Raw genomic sequence first — 19,765 nt, forward strand, 5'->3', positions numbered from 1 at the left:
ATATATATATATATATATATATATATATATATATATATATATATAGGCTTGCTAAACTATGCCTGTGTACATGCTGTTCTATCCTACGCTCCGGCCAGTACGCGTTAAGTAGCCCGAGTTAACCAGGCCGAAGGGCGTGCACGTTGTGGGGAAAATTGGACGTAACGTCTTACGACCAAAACCGCTAGTAGTAACAAGTTACCGGGCGCTAATTAGCAGAGCCATCCCTTGTACACCAAACTTTCACTTCATCGTAATTGCCATCGTAACATCGTAAAATGCCTAGCCGAACTGTTAATTCCTACCATCAGTAACCAGGCATATATGATCTAGTAAAGATGTTACTATCAGTATTATGGCAATAGTAACCGGCCTTGATGAAGTCGTAACGGATCATCACGATTACATTTTGTACCCACGTCCCGCATGATTGTAGTAATGCATTACTACATATATCAGCCTCGATCAAAGAATCTTTAACTTTTTTGTTCGTAATTTTTTTTTTGCATTACCATCCACTCTTTTTTTATTGCTATCAGTTTTTGAGCATGTAGTAATGCGTTACTACATGTTTCGGGAAGGTTTTACTACGTTTACGGATGAAACCATAGACATCTCTCATCCCAGTAAAAAAAACCTAGATCCATTACCATCTATAGTTAATCTATTACTAGCAATGAATAGTGACCCAAATTCAGGACGTTGCGGAGCAACACATGGTAATGGAATTAAATGTGTTACTTTCTTTTTCACATGCCGTTACCCTCAACCATTCTTGCGGTGGAGACGCGACCCGAGCGCCTGGTTAGGAGTGGCCAGAGCGTAGGCTAAGCAACAATGCGCGCACGCTCACAATAGCGCAGCCGTGTATATATATATATATATATATATATATATATATATATATATATATATATATATATATATATATATATATATATATATATCTGTGTGTGTGTGTGTGTGTGTGTGTGTGTGTGTGTGTGTAGTGTAATAAGTGTGTCCAACAGAAGCAACTATTAATTCTATCCCAACTAAAAAAGAATAGTAGTTCTATAAATGCACCAGTTTTTATTATTTGTGCACACATACTTATTAAATGTTTAACTGAAATTAAGACTGTCCGTATGATATGAAAACGTCCCGAGTCGCAACCTGTAGCTAGCTAGCCAGACATCGAATGGAAACTTCAAACTCGTGTCTACAATACCATTTACACCTGACCCACCCGTGGTTATCATTTTCGAAGCCATGGTTACAAAAGCAACTAGGTGTACTCACTCACAGAAAGGCCCTCGCGCCGCCGCACATTTTCCGAGACCGCCACACCGCGCACACATTGTCATCCATGCACCCAAGCGGAGTCGGACAATTCTCCTATGGACGGCAACCTTTTTACGCATGATTCCGGACGGAACCATGAAATTTAGAACCCTAGCCACCCACTCCCATGTACGTGCATGGAATGCGGTCACCGCGTTAGCTAGGGTTTCGAGTCTTTATCAATAATAAAGATGCGTGACAATGGTTTGTATTTAACAATATTAAACTACCTGATGCATATAAAAGAATTCCCAACATGTTCTTCGATAATCAAATTGATCGAGTCAAAAATATCATTGCCAAAGGTTTAGAAGGAATGTCCATAATTATTGAAAACACGGTGATTACCTTTAGCACAAATAATGTTTAACATGGCAATCACTTCAAGCCCAACCCTTGGGACAATATCAAATACAAACAATTGTTTCTTTTATGCGCTATTTCAACCAATCACACAATTTAGAATAGAATATGAGCACAAGTCTAGGTTCCATGCCCTAATCATTGGCATGAGAACGCAATGTTGGGGTTTCAAAAAGTCGAAAACAAAGAAAATATTGCATCAATGCAACTGATAATTAGGCCACGAAGAAGACTTTATAATTAATATTATTGCAAGGAGTTTGGATTGCCATGCAACTACAATCCACATGGAGCTATGTTTGAATGAAAGCTCTCCTCTGGGCTAGTGCAGGTGCATCCAACTTGCCTGCTAATGAAGACCTAAAGCTAATTTGAGGAGGCTCGTCATTGTACGAGACAAGTTCTATAATGTGAGGTCCCTATCAGTATATGAACCAATGAAAATCCCGAACGGTCGTGCCACGTGGCTCGACAGAAGGATTATTCGTCGAGTCCTTTTATTTTACCGACGGCTCTCGGCGAACGGATGATTACACAGAGTACGCTCTATTGCGGAGTCATGTCCTTGGCACACAGTTGTTTTTTCGTGTGCCCGTGAGTGGGAGCTTGGCACTCGGCAAAGACGAATTTTCCAGTTTTGGTAGAGGGAAGGAGAAAGAGATTAGAAAGTCGGTAGCTCGTGGTTGGTTGACGCAGAGTGGATTGGCTAGCGAGCATGTAGTTGCGAGATAATGTGGTCCAAGAAACCGTCTCAGCCTGTAAAGACACACCCTCCTTCCTCCCCCACCACGGTTGGCAACACTGGCGAAGGAGAGAGGAAGGAAGATGCCACTACTCTAGACAGAGGAATGGGAAAGAGAGGGCGAGTCAGCACTTCATAGTTAGTTGATGCGGAGTGGGCTGGCTAGCCAGCCCAACTGCGAGATAGTTTGGTGCAAGAAGAAACCCCACAACATTTTTTTAGGACACAGTTCACATTACTATTCATCCAATAAAGGTGTATTGGAAGCATCTACCCCGATTAGAAGTAACTAAAAACACTTTCCAAGTAAGTTCTATTTGTGATGATGTTGCCATTCTGAAATCAATCTTGGGTGAGAGAAGTCTATTTATTTAGTGGATAGACGTGTACGTAGAAATTTCAGTCCATAACCAAAAGGCTGGGAGAGACGCCACAATGGCTGGGTTCTACCAATGCATGGGAATTAATTGTTTTTACACACACTTGCTCTTTAATTAAATGCACAAAATAAAACCAAAGATCACCAAAGTGCATGTACCAAAAATCTATGTTTTTCACCCGTTGGCAGCTCAATCATTCTCCATCCATCGGAATCGCAGCAACAACCACAATTTGAATCCAAAAAAAAACCTTATTAAACTTAAGTACGAAAACACCTTTTTAGCATTTTTGTTCTTAAAAGGCAATGATTGTTTAACCATATGTTGATGTATCATTATTTTAATGTCAAATTGGTAGATTATTATCGCAAATCACTTTTATCTTGAGTTCACATACACACATTACATCATTTGATCAAGATTATGCTAGTTAGCATTCAACCTAAAAAAATTATCTTTATTTCATCATCACCTACTCGAGGACGAGTAGGGATTAAGTTTGGGGATGCTAATACGTCTCAAACGTGTCTATTTTTTTATTGATTCATGCTACCATATTATTACTTTTGTATACTTTTTATGCCAATTTATATTATTTTTCAGGATTAACCCATTAATTCAATGTTCGGTGTCAGTGGTTGTTTTCTACAGAAAAACAATATCTATGGAGGTAAAAAAACTCCTGAGAATTTAATACGGGTTTTTCAGGGCACGAAGGTTCTAGAAAAGCACCGGAGGGGCACGAGAGGAGCCATAGGGGCCCCTCACGACCTGGTGGTGTGACCAGGGCCTTGGCCAAGGACTATTCGATCACCAAGGTGGCAACCAGAGGCGGGCACCCACCCTACAACTACGAGCGAATACACCTCCTTCCTCCCCCACTTCGGCTGATAACATCGATGAAGGAGAGAGGAAAGGGGGGGGGGGTTGAATTTAAAGGCCCTGGGCCGAACTTCGGTGGAGATAGGAAAGGGGGAAAAGAGAGAGCAAGTCGGTAGTTTGTAGTTTGTTGATGCAGAGTGGGTTGGCTATAGCTACCCAGTCCGGTTGTGAGATAGTTTGATCCAAGAAACCAGCATCTCAACATTTGTTGTATTCATAAGTCAGATATTACTGAACCGATAAAGGTTTATTGAAGAAATCTACCCAGATCAGATATTAGCTCTATTTGTGATGATGTTACCATTTTTAAATCAATCTCGCGCGGGAGAAGTCTATTTATCATGTAGACATATGTGTAGAAATCTCACTCGATAACGAAGAGACCGAGGAGAGACGCATACTTACTCCTTAATTGTGCTTACCAATGCATGAGAATTAGTTTAATTGTTTCTACACGCATATGTACTCTTTAATTAAATGTGCGAGATAAAACCAAAAATCAAGAAAGTGCATGTACGTACCAAAAATGAAAGATTTTTCACCCGTTGGCAGCTCAATCATTCTCCATCCATCGGAATCGCACCAGCAGCCACAATTTGAATTGAAATTCGAGAACAGTGGCGTTTGCAGCTGACCCAAACCCAAACCCAAACCCAACCGTGGTTACCATTCCACCTGACCAAAACCGCTGTACCATGGTTACTTTACCAAAGCAAACCAGGTGCGGACAGCCGCGCAGTTTGCAGAAAGGCCCCTCGCGCCGCGGCGCATTTCCGAGGCCGCCCCCCGCGGGCGCGTTCTGATCCGCGCACCCGAAGCGAATCCAGATGTTTCTCCTCTGGACGACGCCCTTTTACACGCCGGTCCGGACAGAACCGCGAAATTCGTCCCACCTCCCCCTCCCTCTCCCACGTACGCTCACCACCCCGCTGGCTGGCTAGGGTTTCGCCCACTCTCTCACCACCCCGCTCCGCCTAAAAAAGCCGCCTCGTCCGCGCCGATCCTCCCACCAACTCACAGCCGTCGTCATACACTCCCTCCTTTCTTCCTCTCCAATCCACCGCCGCCGCCCTCCCACAACCACCTCCGCTCTCCCTCTCCCGCCATGGCCTACCGCGGAGGCGGAGGCCGATGGCGAGGGGGCCGCGGCGACCTGCAGCAGCAGTACGGCGGAGGTCGGGGCGCGCCGGCGGGAGGAGCGCGCGGGGCTTCCGGCTGGCCGCCTCCGGGCGCTTCGTCGGCGCCGCGTCCCGCCGCGACGGCGCCCTGCTACTTCGAAGCTGTATCGTACGTCGTTTTTCTCTTGTCCGCGCTATACTCATAGATCTGTTTTCTCCCGCTCTGCTTTCGTTTTTCTCCATGCGACGTGCGTCTCCGACCCCATCCATCCATCCATCCATGGATGCTTGGTCGAGCGCTGTCGCTACACGTAGTGACGCCTCGGTGCTTCTCTCTTTTGCCTTTATAAAATCTTGCCGTTTTCTCTGGGCACATGCATGGGTGGTTTCTCCTGTTCTCATGCATGAACAGTGAGTTCTTGCAATGCAAAAGCCATCCTGCAGACAGTAGCTAGCGCTTCTTGTTTCGTCTCTGTCGTTGTTATCTTGGAAACTAGCAGTAGTAGATGTAGAGTAGACATTATTTCGGCAACTTTGCGGTCAAGGCTGCAGATTCTTGGGATCCGTCTTGGCTATAGACGGCAGGGGGTCGCCGTGAGATCCCATCCCATCCTTGTGGAGTGCCGGTCGGAGCCTCCCCGTCCCATGCAAGGCCACCCACCTTTTTCTTTCTTTGATTGATCTCCTGTGTCTTTCCCCGGCGTTCTTCTTTTGCGAAAGTTTTTCTGTCGTTGTTGGATGGTCTTGGTCTTATGGTTTCCGTCTGGTCCTTGTCCTCGTTCGGGGCAGAAGGGCAAAGCGACGAACGTACCATCCGTCCGTTGGGACATGGCAGACGCATCCGTCCGTCCGTGTACGTGTCTTCCATACATTTTGGGCAAAGCAGGAGGCCTGTTGGTGTTGTTGCCCTTGCCACCTTTGTTGCTGCCTGGTGCACTTCTGTTTGTGATTCCTTTGGCTCTGCCCTGCCTGCATGCGGTCCCGCGGCAGCTTTTGGTTTTGTCTTTGCTCGGATGGATCTCCTGTAGCGCAAATCCGTGTGGCTCTCTGTGTTTGCATGCAGTCCGTCGTGGTCAACTTTCTTTTTTGGGGGAGATTCTTTTTCCCCTCTCGGTCCAGCCTTGGACGTTTCCTCTTTGTGTATGTATGTGGGTGGAACAACAGTGGTAGATCTGTTTTTTTTCGCTGAATGGTCGACACGTACGGGGATTTAAATATTAGTACTTTTTTGACGTGAGGTTTAATATTATTGTTTTTCAGCTTTTTACAGTTAGCTCTATTTTGCTTTAAAATCTCATTCTCTGCTCATACATGTATGCGTACCTCCTTTGTTGCCAAACTATTTTATATTCCAAATGCAAAAAAACTACTTTATATTCGTCTAGTCCATTTATAAATGGTGAATTGGCGGCGAATTATTTTGCTACTCCTCGTAACAAGTACTCCTATCTGGTATACAGTCCGTAGTTCCTTTTTTAAAGTACAAACAGCACGCAGGTCCTTTTTTTTACTAGACGCAGTACGCAGGTCCTTTTTTCTATACTATACACACGGTACACAGGTCCGCTTATTGTATTCTGTACCGCATGATTGCACCAAGATTCGTGCCCTCGCACCCACCCCCACCATGCCGTCGCAGCCTCCCACTCAACCCCTCCTCACCCGGACGGAGCGCCGCCGCCCCTTCTCCGCCTCCGGCCTGCTCGCCCGCGGCCCGTCAGGAACCCTAGCATGGCCGTGCCAGAAAATTACTCTACTGTGCTGTGCCCCCTTGAGTATTGGGAGTTCGATTTGGGATCCAGACTTCTTCCCCCACTTGATTGACTCTATACTACAGGGCTTCTTCCGTTTCAACTGGATTTTTTTCTGGTCTCTGTAAGTCGAAATGGAGGCCGGCACATGGTATGTCTTGCCGTTTGCCTGCTACATTTCCAGTCCTGCGATGCCACTAGCAGCTAATTTGTTTATTGCCTAATTTTGGTTTACTGGTTTCTTAAGATCCGCTAGTTTTTCTTTTCCCTCACAGATTGAATGAAGTATAGCATAAGTACTGAGAATTACAATATTTCATTTGATTTTTTTTTAAATTCATTGGACACTAATCAGAGGGCTAATCGTCTCTATTCTGTGTACTGAATGTAGAACAGAGTCTCTCTTGTTTGTGCATACATACTGATGTTGAAATGTGTTGCTGTAGGTCTCCATTAACCCGGAGTCAAAATCAAGGGCTGTGAACAGGGAGGTACTCAGTGAGCTAATCAAGTTGCACGGCAAGACATCCCTTGGGGGCAAATTGCCTGCCTACGATGGAAGAAAGAGTCTTTACACTGCAGGCTCACTCCCTTTTGAGTCTGAGGAGTTTTCTGTTACACTGGTTGCTCCGGAAAAGAAAGACAAAGAAAAGTAAGATTGGATTCTTTACCTTCAGTCTTGTCCAACTTGATTACCCATTGTATTTGTTTTTTAGCTACTAACTTGTTCCCTCTTCATTTGCAGGGCTGAAAGGGAGTACAAGATCACCATTCGGATTGCTGGGAGGACAGACCTGTACCACCTCCAACAGTTTCTCAAAGGAAGACAGAGGGATATGCCTCAAGAAACCATCCAAGTTCTTGATGTTGTCCTCAGGGAGTCACCATCCTGGAAGTATGACATCCACATTCCAGTTTCTTGCCATCAGTTTTTCTTCATCATACTAGCTAGTTCTCTAGAGCCCTAACACTATTGCACTTTTTCATTGCAGCTATGTCACAGTGTCCAGATCCTTCTTCACCACCACCTTTGGTCACAGAGGAGACATTGGTGAAGGATTAGAGTGCTGGAGAGGTTACCACCAGAGCTTACGTCCAACCCAGATGGGGCTGTCACTCAATATAGGTACTCCTCTCCCCTCCCCTCCCCTGTCTGTTACCGTTACTGTTATCCGATTGCAGTGTGTCCTAGCCTTGTTTATCTGATGATCTGCACTTCCATTTTTCAGACATATCTGCAACATCCTTCTTCAAGTCTGTGACAGTGGTCCAGTTTGTGCTAGAGTTCCTCAACTTACGTGATGCCTCGCGGCCTCTGACAGACAGGGACCGTGTTAAGGTACTATTCATCTATGCTAACCTAGTTTCAGAATCCATGTTATGTACATTGCACCATTTTATTGGCTTGAAATAGTTGACTAATCTGTTCCTATGCACTATATGCAGATAAAGAAAGCACTCCGTGGGGTGCGTGTCGAAACAAACCACCAGGAAGACCAAATCAGAAGATACAAGATAACAGGGATTACTCCTGTTCCTATGAGCCAGCTCATGTAATTAACTAACCTCAAATGCTATAATGTTTTCCATTATGTATTTTCTCTCTATGTTCTGGTGCAACTAATCAGGGTTGCTGGAATATTAAAAAGATGTGTAGTTGTATAGATTTTTGGCTTATTGCATCTTCATTGATGTTGGTGTGCCAGGAACTGGTTAGGGGAATAATTTTGTTTACAACATTCTTCCTGTGGCATATGCATTTGATTTTGGCAGCATAGCAAAGATCTGTTTGTGCCAAGTTGTTGCCTGTTCACAATTTTCCTTATGAATGTTTATACCACGGTTTCCTTTTTAGCATCTATCCATGATTATTGTTCCCTTTCTAATAGCACTCCACTCGTGTTGTTTTGTTTGTTGTTAGATTTCCTGTTGATGAGAGAGGAACAAGAATGTCAGTTGTTCAGTACTTCATGCAAAGATACAACTACAATCTGCAGTATACTTCTTGGCCCTGCTTGCAGTCTGGAAGTGATGCGTGGCCTGTGTATCTGCCTATGGAGGTATTGTGTTCATGCCTGCTTCATCATATTTGAATTATGCATTGTTTGCTCATGCTTCTCTACAAATTGATTGTAGGCGTGCAAGATTGTTGAAGGGCAAAGGTACTCTAAGAAACTGAATGACAAGCAGGTCACCAACATACTTAGAACTACCTGTCAACGTCCCCAGCAGAGGGAGCAAAGCATTCGTGAGGTATGTACCTGTTGTCAACTGCATTCTGTAAATACCTGCCCATATCTTCTCACATGTGGTAGTTCATTCCAATCTGTTCGAACTCATGTAGTTAGGAATGTCCTTTTCAAGGCATATTTGTCATGTTTGCCTGTAATGTGCAGTCTTTCTCATAACACTCTTTTTCACACTGTAGATGGTTCTGCACAACAAGTATGCTGAGGACAAGTTTGCTCAAGAGTTTGAAATCAATGTCTGCAGTGACCTGGTCTCTGTTCCAGCCCGTGTGCTGCCTCCCCCCATGGTAAGAATGCTGTATTTTTCCCCCTTTCTCTGAGCTGCTTAACTGGAAGGATTTGTGGTAATCACATCCTTCGTATGTGTTCCAGTTGAGATATCATGATTCTGGAAAGGAGAAAACTTGTGCGCCAAGTGTTGGACAGTGGAACATGATTAACAAGGTATTTCCCTGTTCATTGTCTTCACTCCCAATTTTACTATGCATTACTTTTTCTTGGAACTAAATACATGGAGAACTTGTTGAGTTTCTTCTTTGTTTGTTCTTAATGTATTGGACAGGTCATTATTTTGTATGTAGCAACTCAAATTATTTTGCTTGATCGCATTTTATTGATCATGTAGTTTTCACACTGGTTACTTAAATTGAGAAACAGTTGAGCTTGTCTGTGACTTGGCTCATCATTTTGTATGTAGTATATCGATTATGGTACAAATGATAGGTCTCATTTGAGTTTTTTTACTGCAGAAAATGATCAATGGAGGAATCATAGACAACTGGGCCTGTGTGAGTTTTTCACGCATACCTCCTGAGGAGGTACACAGGTTCTGTTGTGATCTGATTCAGATGTGCAATATGACTGGAATGGTAAAAGGCTTGCATTGCTTTCCTGTTTCTCAGGCATTTATGATTTATGTGTGTATGTTATAGCTGACTGACTTGTGTTTTCCAACCCTGTAGTCTGTCAATCCAAGGCCACTTGTAGACAACCGATCAGCTAGCCCCAACCACATCGAGAATGCCTTGAGGGATGTATACAGGAGGACTACCGAAATGCTTGGAAAACAGGGAAGCGAAAAACAGCTACAACTGTTAATCGTAATCCTACCTGAAGTCAGTGGTTCTTATGGTATGCATATGGCTCCTCTGGTTAATCCCCTTCCACCTTCTCTTGGATTTCTGTAGATTCATGTGTGTGCCACGTTTAATTTTGCAGGGAAAATCAAGAAGGTTTGTGAGACTGACCTTGGGATCGTGTCTCAGTGCTGCCTGCCAAGGCATGCTGCCAGACCAAACAAGCAATATTTGGAGAATGTTGCACTCAAAATCAATGTGAAGGTAACATAACCACCTGGTCTATGTTTTACATTCAGTTTCCATGGAATGTTGATTCGTTGTCTACTTCGGTTTCTGTTGAATGTGATAATTCTGTGTCTTGACTAGGTCGGAGGACGCAACACAGTTCTGGAGAGAGCTTTTGTGCGAAATGGCATACCGTTTGTGTCCGAAGTCCCAACAATCATCTTTGGTGCTGATGTTACACACCCCCCACCTGGAGAGGACTCTGCATCATCAATTGCTGCGGTTAGTTCTTCCCCGTAGCTAACAGTTTGTCAATTCATTATTTGTTTCTATCTGAATTTATCTTTCAAATGGAATTATAATCTTGATGCACATACCTGTTGAGTACAAATAGACTTATCCATTTCTTTTATTGGATTGATGTAGGTGGTGGCATCAATGGACTGGCCAGAGATCACCAAGTACAGCGGTCTTGTCTCTGCTCAACCACACAGGCAGGAGATAATTGAAGACCTCTTCAGTGTCACCAAAGATCCACAGAGGGGTAATGTCAATGCTGGCATGATAAGGTGAGTTTTGTGATTAGTCAGAGACGATTGCTAGCAATTGCCCTGTGGATCAACTACTAACCTGACATAATTTTCTCTACAGGGAGTTACTGATTGCCTCCCGCTGGAACACAGGCCGGAGGCCTGAGAGGATACTCTTCTACAGGTATGTGCACAATTTCATGACGCTCTTTTCATCCTGTCCATTCAACGGGACTGCCTGACTGATCATTCTCATGTACAGGGATGGCGTAAGTGAAGGCCAATTCAGCCATGTTCTGCTTCATGAAATGGACGCAATCAGGAAGGTAAGTTGCATCAAATTTCTGCTTTGGTCTACCTCTTCTGATGTTATATCCCTGGCTTTTGTCATTCTGATGGTTTTTTACTTTGTTGTTACAAGGCCTGTGCCTCTTTGGAGGAGGGGTATATGCCCCCAGTCACCTTTGTGATTGTCAGGCATCACGCCAGGCTGGATATCCCTGAGGTTCCTGGGAGGTGTGATATGACTGACAAGAGTGGGGACATACTTCTTGGTTAGTAGTAACAGTCGTCGTATTTTGTCACTGATAACAACTGTCTCCGCTACTTGTTGAAGCATTGCTGATTATGATTGGGTGCATTTCTATTTCTGTTGTCCTGCAGGAACGTTGGCTGATAAATCAGAATTTGATTTCTACTTGTGCAACAATGCTGGCACTCAGGTACCCATTTCGCACACATGTTTTTTTTTTCTATTCTTTTTATCTCCAATGCTTGCATACTGAGTGCTGCTTGTAAATCCTTCTCAGGGAACCAGCAGTTCAACACATTACCATGTTCTTTATGATGAGAATCACTTCACAGCCGATGCGCTTAAGTCGCTGACCAACGATCTCTGCTACACGTAATCCTCTCTTTCTTCCTCTCTCTCTCTCTCTCTCTCTCTCTCTCTCTCTGTTGTGTTATGACTCTGATGATGGTTTAATTCTGATCCATATGCAGCTCTACCTGCCGCACTCGCGCAGTCTCTGTTGGTGAGTTTTCCATGCTCCGTTTTCTGCTTCAATTTGCTTGAAGTTTGATCTGTTCTGATCTCTAGTAAAGTTTCCTTGATCTCTACTAGAGGTTGATCATATGGCATGCCATTTCTTCTGTGGGTTGATGAATGTGTATTGAGGGCCTTTGGTCTGAAACTCAAAATTAGCATGAACTGCTTGACAAATAGGCTTAGTTTATTGATGAATAATGCATTGAGTAGTTTCCATTCCTCTGTAAGTTTATTAATGAACACACTGAGTAGTTTCCATTCCTTTGTTCTATGTCTTGTATGTTTACGTTGCATTGAAGCATCTTTCCCTTAGGAGCATATGCCGTTTTTAGACTTATTACTTGGTTAACATAGCCATTGTTCTATTTCTACACCCTGTGACATTTACCTCCAGAAGAAGCTAACTTGGCTGAACTTGTAATGCAGTCACACCGGCGTACTATGCCCACCTGAAGGGTATAATTCGTGCGCGCTACTACGTGGAAGGGGACAGCTTAAATGCTGGATTGAACCCCAGGATTAGCGGTCAGTCGCTTCCAAAGATTTTACTGTTGGGAGGATGCAGAAGGTAAATCTTACACTCAGTAGTTTTCGCCCATCTGTTCTATGTCCATCCATGTTACATTGAATTTAACAAGACAGCATCTTTCCCCATTGGTATTTTAAGAATTAGTATACTTAACAATATAGATGTTGTTCTATTTTACACCCTCTGCTAGTTTATTGATGAACACATAGAGTAGTTTACATCTCACTTGACACTTTCCATTAGGATTTTATCACTTCACTTGACCAATTTTTTCGGTTGCATGTCAAATAGGAGGCAGGTACGCAGAGAGCCATCTCCCATACCCCCTGAGCTAAGGGTCCCATTGACGACTCAGGAGAATCTTTGGGGCCATGTTCAGAAACATTACACTTTTCCTGATGTGTGGGTATTTAATCATCATAAGATTGAGGGCCAAGAAGAAGACGTTAACTTAATAGATGATGCTGGATGTATAATGGCGCTTGCGTTGACTCGCACTTTCGTCGACGCTCAGGATACACAACAATCTTGGAATGGCAAGATCTCAACGACAGATTTTATGATCATCAACGGGATTCCTGTCCTCCGGACGCCGCCACCATTTAAGGGTAATGATGAGATGTACATAAAGGACAAATGTGCACTAAAAAGAATCCTGAGGCTGATCTTCCTCCGGTACGGAGGAGAGTTCCAATACATGGAACGGTTCCTTAATTTGTTAAATGACCCTGTTCGTGTACTCCAGCGTTGGGCAAGAGAATATATAAAGAACCCCATGGTTTTTAAGACCACCGATCAAAAAGGTATATTAATCCTTTTCTCTTTCAAACTGCTCTTAAATGTTTCTTTAGAAATTTACAAGCTCATTTTCCTGACTTATTTTCTATGTGTTTCTTTTTGATGAATGCAGGGAAAACTGTCATAGGCATTTTTAAAATGTATAATGGATTGTCAGGTGACAGGAAGGCTAGATTCCGTACTCTTGTTAACCAGGTTTTTTGCCCGTTTTGGCCAGCCGCAAAGAATAATTATCAATCTTTTACCTATCGTGCTGTTCCGTCCGAATGTTTTTGGGAAAGAATACAGGGACGACTCTTGGGGGTGCTTCCAGTGCCTTAGAAATTACGAGGTCCATGGAAAAACTGTAAGTTCCCTTAACAAATCATTCTTCTTTAACAAAACGAATGTCTTAGAAATTGGTTCTTTGTTTCTTGCTTGAGAGAGTGTTTATTTTGGTATTTTGTTTTTTTCTTCAACAAGTCATTCTAAGGTAAATTGTTTTGTTGTCTTAAACAGCTTCCTCATAATTACTCTCACATACATATTGGAAAGATTCTTGGAGATTTCGTTCCAGATGTTATAGAGAGAGTCCTAAGATCTGGGGAGTTCCCTGAGATGATTGACGCTATTCAGCGGTAAGGTGATGATGATTTTTTCCCATTAAGCTTGCACACGAGCCTTCATCTGCATACCTTATCCATTTCGTTTCTCACATGTGCATGCAAACAGCCATTGCGTGAGAGGGCCATGTGGAGGTGCGCCAGCTCCCAAAGATCAAGGACAACGTCAAGGACGTCATGTTCTACTGCTGAGCTCCTGTGGAGCTGTTCCTTGTGCGCCCTGCCCTACCCTACCCTGAGTTGTGTGTGAGAGAAGCCTCAGATGGCGATGACTCTGTTTTGCCGTGGAGCTTGTTGCTCGTAGTTATGTGGTTCAATTCGTGGTAGCCAGGATATCTATGACCCTGTCTTTGTTACCTTCAACTCTACTTCGGACCTATCCTATGCTATGCAAGTGGTTCAAGTTACCAAGTGGTTTTGCTACTTGCCATATTGTTCTGTGCTATTCTGATCTTTGGCTTCTTTAAGTTTGATTCTTTTTTGGCTTTGTGGCTGGGATCTGGTGTACTATTTTGGTTCTGGATTCAAGTCAGAGGAGCAACTTGTTTGAGCTTCTCTTGGCTTGCACTCGGGCTTGTCCAGAATCCAAAACCAAATTGGTTGGCAAGTTTTAGATTCCACAGCCGAATTTGCCTTTGAACAACTTGTCTTTTTATTTTAATCCTGGTTCTTTGCAGAAGAGTTCTCCATTGTCTTGTAGATAGAGATCCATGTGGAGTTTTTTTAGCACTAAGTTCTCAAAGAGAGGTTGCTTCCAAGGACAAGTTTTCACAAGGGGCAGGATTTTTAGTTTCTAGTACCATGAATTTCATGGAGTTTGTGGCACGCATGTTTGTACCCATAATGTGGTCACTACACTTTCACTGTGTGTCCTTGTAAACTTGTTCCTTTTGGTAAGCTTTAGGCTATTTTAGTTGCTTGGCTTGGACTTAAGCACGACTCATCTTCATCTTCCGCTGCCGCCGTCCTAATCTATTTGCCTTTCCCGGATTCAAACACACCAGTTGCTTCGCCTCATGGCTGCTTGCATCTCCTTCATCCGCTGGCACCAATGCCCTCCCTCTGATCCCCTGCCCTGCTTGTGGCGGGCGGCAGGGTTGTCAACTGGATCTTTTTCGACGGATCTAGCCCCGGCTCCAGGTTATACAAGTGTATTGAAAGTTGTAAGATTCCAACACTCGGTAATTTGTTTCCCTTCAATCTTATTTCAAAATCTCACCTCGCACCAGACTAAGCACCACCCCTTTGCCTGTTTTTTTTTTGATCGAAAGGGGTCACCCCGCTCCATTTTATTATAAACGGAGCAAAGCGCGAGTCAACATGGAATGTTACAAGCATTCGGGCCTACCCGAAGGAATGGAGGACCGCACCCCTTTGCCTGTGCATAGGCAGCATCTTGCTCAATGTATTTGTACGGCCAGTGGATCGTGTTGCTCCTTGCGGGCACCAATCTTCTGCTTGGCCTAGTTGTTTTTTTAGAAAAGGAGGATGACCCCCGGCCTCTGCATCTGGGAGATGCATATGGCCATTTTATTAATTATTCTCGAGGACCTTACAAAGTATTACAAACAATATACCCGAATCCACCATCTTGGCAACATATGCCGCTACTCCTATCCATATGATGAAGGGATGCTAGCTGGGCCACTACCCAAACCACTCACTTAAACCTAACATCAAAAGCCGGAAGCCCCAGCCGAGCCACATACCGGGTCTGGGGCACAATCCGGTCAGACGCACTCATGTGTCGTCGCAGCCATCTTCCACAAGTCCATCTTCAGATTATATTGAGGCTTCTATCTTGTCTGGCCACTCTGCCATCAACGTCACCATGACGCCAGACAGCTACCTCCTCCTGCACGAGTCCATCTCCGCACATCGGACGCCGAGCCTCCACAGCGCCATGCCGCCGATCTCCACCGCCATCAATGTGTGAGATGAAGTACCGCTCCACCACGGCAGGTACAAGGTAAGGAAGGGCGAGGTCCCCATCGGAGACATGACCGGAAGAGGAGCACAGCACCACGAGACAAATCAGACCTGCCCGGAGCTGCGGCGCAGTAGATCAGACGGGCCGCCACCAGGAACCAGACAAGCTCGCCATGCACGCCCAGCATCCCCATGCCCAAGTCGGCGCCTTCAAGAAGGTGACGACGCTGTGGCGCCGCCGCCGCTTAGCCACCGGGGCTAGGGTTTTCACCCGGGCGCAGGGGAAGGGGGGAGGCAGGGGAAGTTGAGCCTCAGCGCCGCCATCAAGGAGAGAATGGCGTCCGGGACGCCATCGACACTGTGACCGCCACCGGCGGCCAAGGGTTTCCCCCGGCCAAGCATCCTGCCGCCACCTTCGAACCAGCCACAGCATCAGCAGGCGCGTGCACGCCGGAGATCCAGGCCGGCCGAAGGTCATGCGTCACGAGCAGACCAGATCGCCTCAGATCTGACGAGGGGAGTCCGGACCCTCCCCGCGCCACGACCATCGCCCACCGGGACCTCGCTACCCGCGCAGCCGAGGGGATCCGGCCAACCTCACCGACGAGCACTCCCCGCCGCCGGAGGAGCGCCGTCCGCACCAGTGAGGCCGCCGCCTCAGATCCGAGCCCTCACCACCGAAAGGGAGCGGCCAGAGGCCTCGCCGCCTAGTTGTGCGGATGTTATTGTTCAGGCGGCAGGACAATTAGAATTAGGTATCAAACTCTCCTCTTAGGACCGCAGTTCAGCACAAGTACTCAGGTGGAGGTATACCTACGTGATCGACTACGTCCATTGCTGCCGTCGAAATCCCACCGCTCCAAATTGTTCTTTTTATGTGTTTTTCTGATGAGATGATACAGGAGCATGCGTTGTGCACATCGCACATAACTTGGATGGAGAAAAGCTCAAGCTCCCCTTGACTAAGGTATGTATATCCAACTCAAATAATGTTATATACAAAGACAAGGTGTAATCTTAGTGGTCACCCACCGATAAATCGTTGAATCGGACAATATTTTGAACATTGTCTTATTTATTGGAGCACTAGTTCATGTGGGTATGTTCAATGCAGATTGACAAGCTCATCATGGGAGGGGGCAACGAGGCTGCCAAGGAGGTCACCTCTGACAGAAAGGACAAGGAGGTCGCCTCTGACGAGAAGGGCAAAGGGATCACCTCGGGAAAGAAGGACAAGATCAGCAGCCCTCCGAAAAGGGTTAAGAGATACAACCATTATGAGGAGAATACCAGCTCAACGCACTTCCAAAAACCGTCTTTGGACCTAAATTGGAGTTCTACAGATGCCCTTGGCTTCAGCAAGCACCTCGTCCCCGTCCCATATTTGCGAACAACAAACAATGACAACATCTGGAAGGTCACCGCCCGAATGATCGGCGGCAGGCTCACCCTTGATAAGAGTTGGGTCGATTTCTATGAAGTTCACGAGGTCACGATCGGGTGCCCTATCACCTTAAAGTTGTTGAGTTCCGCGGACTTGAAGGTCTCAAGGACGAGGTCATTAAGGTGGTGGCAAAGTGTGGGCCACAGCACAAAGCATCTGACATGGATGTCGAGGGTGCTGGTGGTGTTGAGGGTGCTTAGAGTGTTATCTCTGCTATCTCCGCTATCCACTTTAAAGACTATATGTGTTATGACTGTTATAATTATGGTTTATCATATGGTTATGGTTGAGGTGAGTACTAAGGCGCCAATCGACCGGCCCAAATTTGGGCTGTCCACACGTAGCCACCCAATTTTAACGATTACACCCGTCCGATTTGGCGTCCTACTTCGTCCACCTCGCCTCGTACAGGGTTGACTCTATCCTGGTTCTGCCTCCTCCTCCCCGCGAGCCCTCCCGCTTCTACCTTCGCCTCTGCCTCCGTCCACCTCACCCCCGCCTGCTTGCAGCTCCGGTGGGTACCCTCGCCGTCGACGGCATTGTGCCCGGGCGCAGGCCTGCCGTACCCGTTCAAGCTCTGCTTCGCCTGGTTGTAGCAAAAACGATTGCTAGTTCCAGCACAAATATGGTTCTAGCAAAAAAATAATTGTAGCAAAAATCATGTTGGCGACGGCAACATCTTCTCGATTTGTAGCAAAATAGAAAATTGGTTCAAGCAAAAATCTTAAGTGGTTCCAGGAAAAAATAAGACATGGCGACTCGCATGTCGCAGCAAAATCAAATGCTGGTTCTAGCAAAAATCAAATATGATGTCGCTGGCCCTGTCCGATCCCTTAGCACCGCACCTCGTCGGTGTCGCCGGCCATGTCCTCTCCTCTCGCCGCGCGGGGTGGTGGTGTCTCCCAAAGTAGCGCCCATTTGCGAGGGAGGACTCGCGGATGGAGGCCGTCATGTTGGGGCATGGGATCGGCGACGCTAATCGCCGGCGAGATTTATCTGAGAGCCCGAGGAAAGAAAGACAAGCGAGGGGATAAGAGGAGACTCAGCGGTGGAAAAATGAATGGCTAGGAAGCGTATGAGTGATAGGATAAGGAAAGCTGAAGCGGTGTGTGCATGGGACTGTTGCCAGCTTGGAGTTTCGTCCGGTCATTCGGCCCGCAACGTTTCCTTATGTATGTTGTTGTGTGTGTATTATGTTAACACTCCTAGTAAAAGCAGGAGTACTTGTGTTATATGTAACCAAACAGTTTTTTGCGTCTCGATCGGTGCTTATGTTGCATTGTTGCTGCTCAACGAGGCTAGAGGGGAAGGGGATGCAGGCAAACAAAGTATGTGCCAAACATGGTTTTTGACCTTTATTCACCCAGCCAGGCACATGTCAGCCATCCCAACAATAGTTGAAATTGTTGCTCCTCTTGGATTTGAAATGCGAAATACATGGACATCGATAAACTAAAATTTGCATTGAATCTCAATATAATGACATCTAGTAAGATACTTGGAATTTGTATTGGTGGGAGTAACTTAGGTAGTAACATAGCGCACTTCGAGAAATTTTTGCTTATGTGGCATGTTGTTAATGAGAAGTAGTAACATAATATGTTACTGTAACATAGCGCTTGCCAAGACAAAATGAGTCTACAAACTATTAAATAAAGCCACATATGACACTACTAAGGCTGGTTATAGTGGGGAGTAACGTATACTAGTGTCATGCATATGACACTAGTCTAAATTACTACCTTCATAGTGCAAAGTACTCCCTCCGTTTTTATTTACTCTGCATATTAGAGTTGACTGAAGTCAAACTTTGTAAACTTTAATCAAGTTTATAGAAAAGAATATAAATATTTACGATAACAAATCTATATGATGCGAAAGTACATTCAATAATGAATCTAATGATACTGTTTTGTTATTGTACATGTTAATATTTTTTTCTATAAATTTCGTCATAGTTTACAAAGCTTGACTTTGACCAAAGTTAATATGCGGAGTAAACAAAAACGGAGGGAGTAACATACTAGTAGTGTCATATGTAGATTCATTTAATGGCTTGTAGACTCATCTTGTGTTGGGAAACGCTATGTTACAGTAACATATTATGTTATCACTTCTCATTAACTACATGCCACATAAGCAAAAATTTCTCAAAGTGCGCTATGTTATTACTTAATTTACTCCCATTATGACTAGCCTAATATGTTACTTTGCACTATGAAGATAGTAACTTAGAGGGTGCTTGATACATTTTAATCTTATGACTAAAAGTAATGGGAGTAAAATTTGTTTGAGATGATAAGATATATGTGAAGGCGTCCAAATACTAAAGAGATTAAAATCAAGTTAATGAGCATTTATTATCTTCCAAATCTTCCAATCCAAAACTCGCATGTGTTAAAGCAGATGAGTTAAATGAGAAGAGAGAGGACTAACCCACATTTTAGTAGGGGTACCCCTAACTTAAAATTTTTAGCCTCAAGACTAGTTTTAGCCTCTCTTTAGTCAGGGGTGCTTGGAACTTTAGCCTCAAAGAGACTATTTTTAGTCAGACTAAAATAAGTCCCTTAAATCCACCCTCCTAGACTAATGTCATATGCATACACTAGTATAAGTTACTTCCCACTATGACCAGTCTATGCATACACTAGTATAAGTTACTCCCCACTATGACCAGTCTAAGATACTTGGCACATAGTACATGTACCAAGCGCACTTCACATATCTGTCGGATGCGGTAGTAAAGAGGGATAGGCTGTGACAGCAGACATAA

General features: G+C 44.7%; 1 protein-coding gene across 3 annotated transcripts; it reads left to right on the top strand.

Moving 5' to 3' along the window:
• The first annotated feature begins 6,392 nt into the window (after nt 1–6,392).
• LOC125528561 (protein argonaute MEL1) lies at nt 6,393–14,026 on the top strand. Of its 3 annotated transcripts, none has more exons than XM_048693014.2 (26): nt 6,393–6,683; nt 7,006–7,211; nt 7,305–7,454; nt 7,552–7,685; nt 7,789–7,898; nt 8,006–8,112; nt 8,481–8,619; nt 8,696–8,812; nt 8,988–9,095; nt 9,181–9,252; nt 9,558–9,677; nt 9,771–9,939; nt 10,027–10,148; nt 10,254–10,394; nt 10,539–10,681; nt 10,764–10,826; nt 10,905–10,968; nt 11,064–11,196; nt 11,306–11,364; nt 11,452–11,546; nt 11,645–11,676; nt 12,117–12,258; nt 12,511–13,022; nt 13,130–13,363; nt 13,516–13,639; nt 13,729–14,026. In XM_048693014.2, exons 3-24 carry the CDS (start codon nt 7,396–7,398, stop codon nt 13,336–13,338), a joined length of 2,850 nt encoding a protein of 949 aa, XP_048548971.1. In that variant the 5' UTR covers nt 6,393–6,683; nt 7,006–7,211; nt 7,305–7,395; the 3' UTR covers nt 13,339–13,363; nt 13,516–13,639; nt 13,729–14,026. The 3 variants fall into 3 exon arrangements, with proteins under 3 accessions (XP_048548971.1, XP_048548969.1, XP_048548970.1); XM_048693012.2 differs by having other exon boundaries at nt 6,395–6,710; XM_048693013.2 differs by having other exon boundaries at nt 6,395–6,710; nt 13,516–13,634.
• Nucleotides 14,027–19,765: the final 5,739 nt, after the last annotated feature.

The sequence above is a fragment of the Triticum urartu genome, chromosome 5A, assembly GCF_056163025.1.
Source record: "Triticum urartu cultivar PI428250 chromosome 5A, HENAU_Tu73, whole genome shotgun sequence".
Taxonomy (NCBI): domain Eukaryota; kingdom Viridiplantae; phylum Streptophyta; class Magnoliopsida; order Poales; family Poaceae; genus Triticum; species Triticum urartu.

Coding starts and splice junctions, on each gene's coding strand:
- LOC125528561 (XM_048693012.2), top strand. Junction 7,455..7,551: donor AGGGAGTCACCATCCTGGAA/GTATGACATCCA, acceptor TTTTCATTGCAG/CTATGTCACAGTGTCCAGAT. Junction 11,197..11,305: donor GAGTGGGGACATACTTCTTG/GTTAGTAGTAAC, acceptor GTTGTCCTGCAG/GAACGTTGGCTGATAAATCA.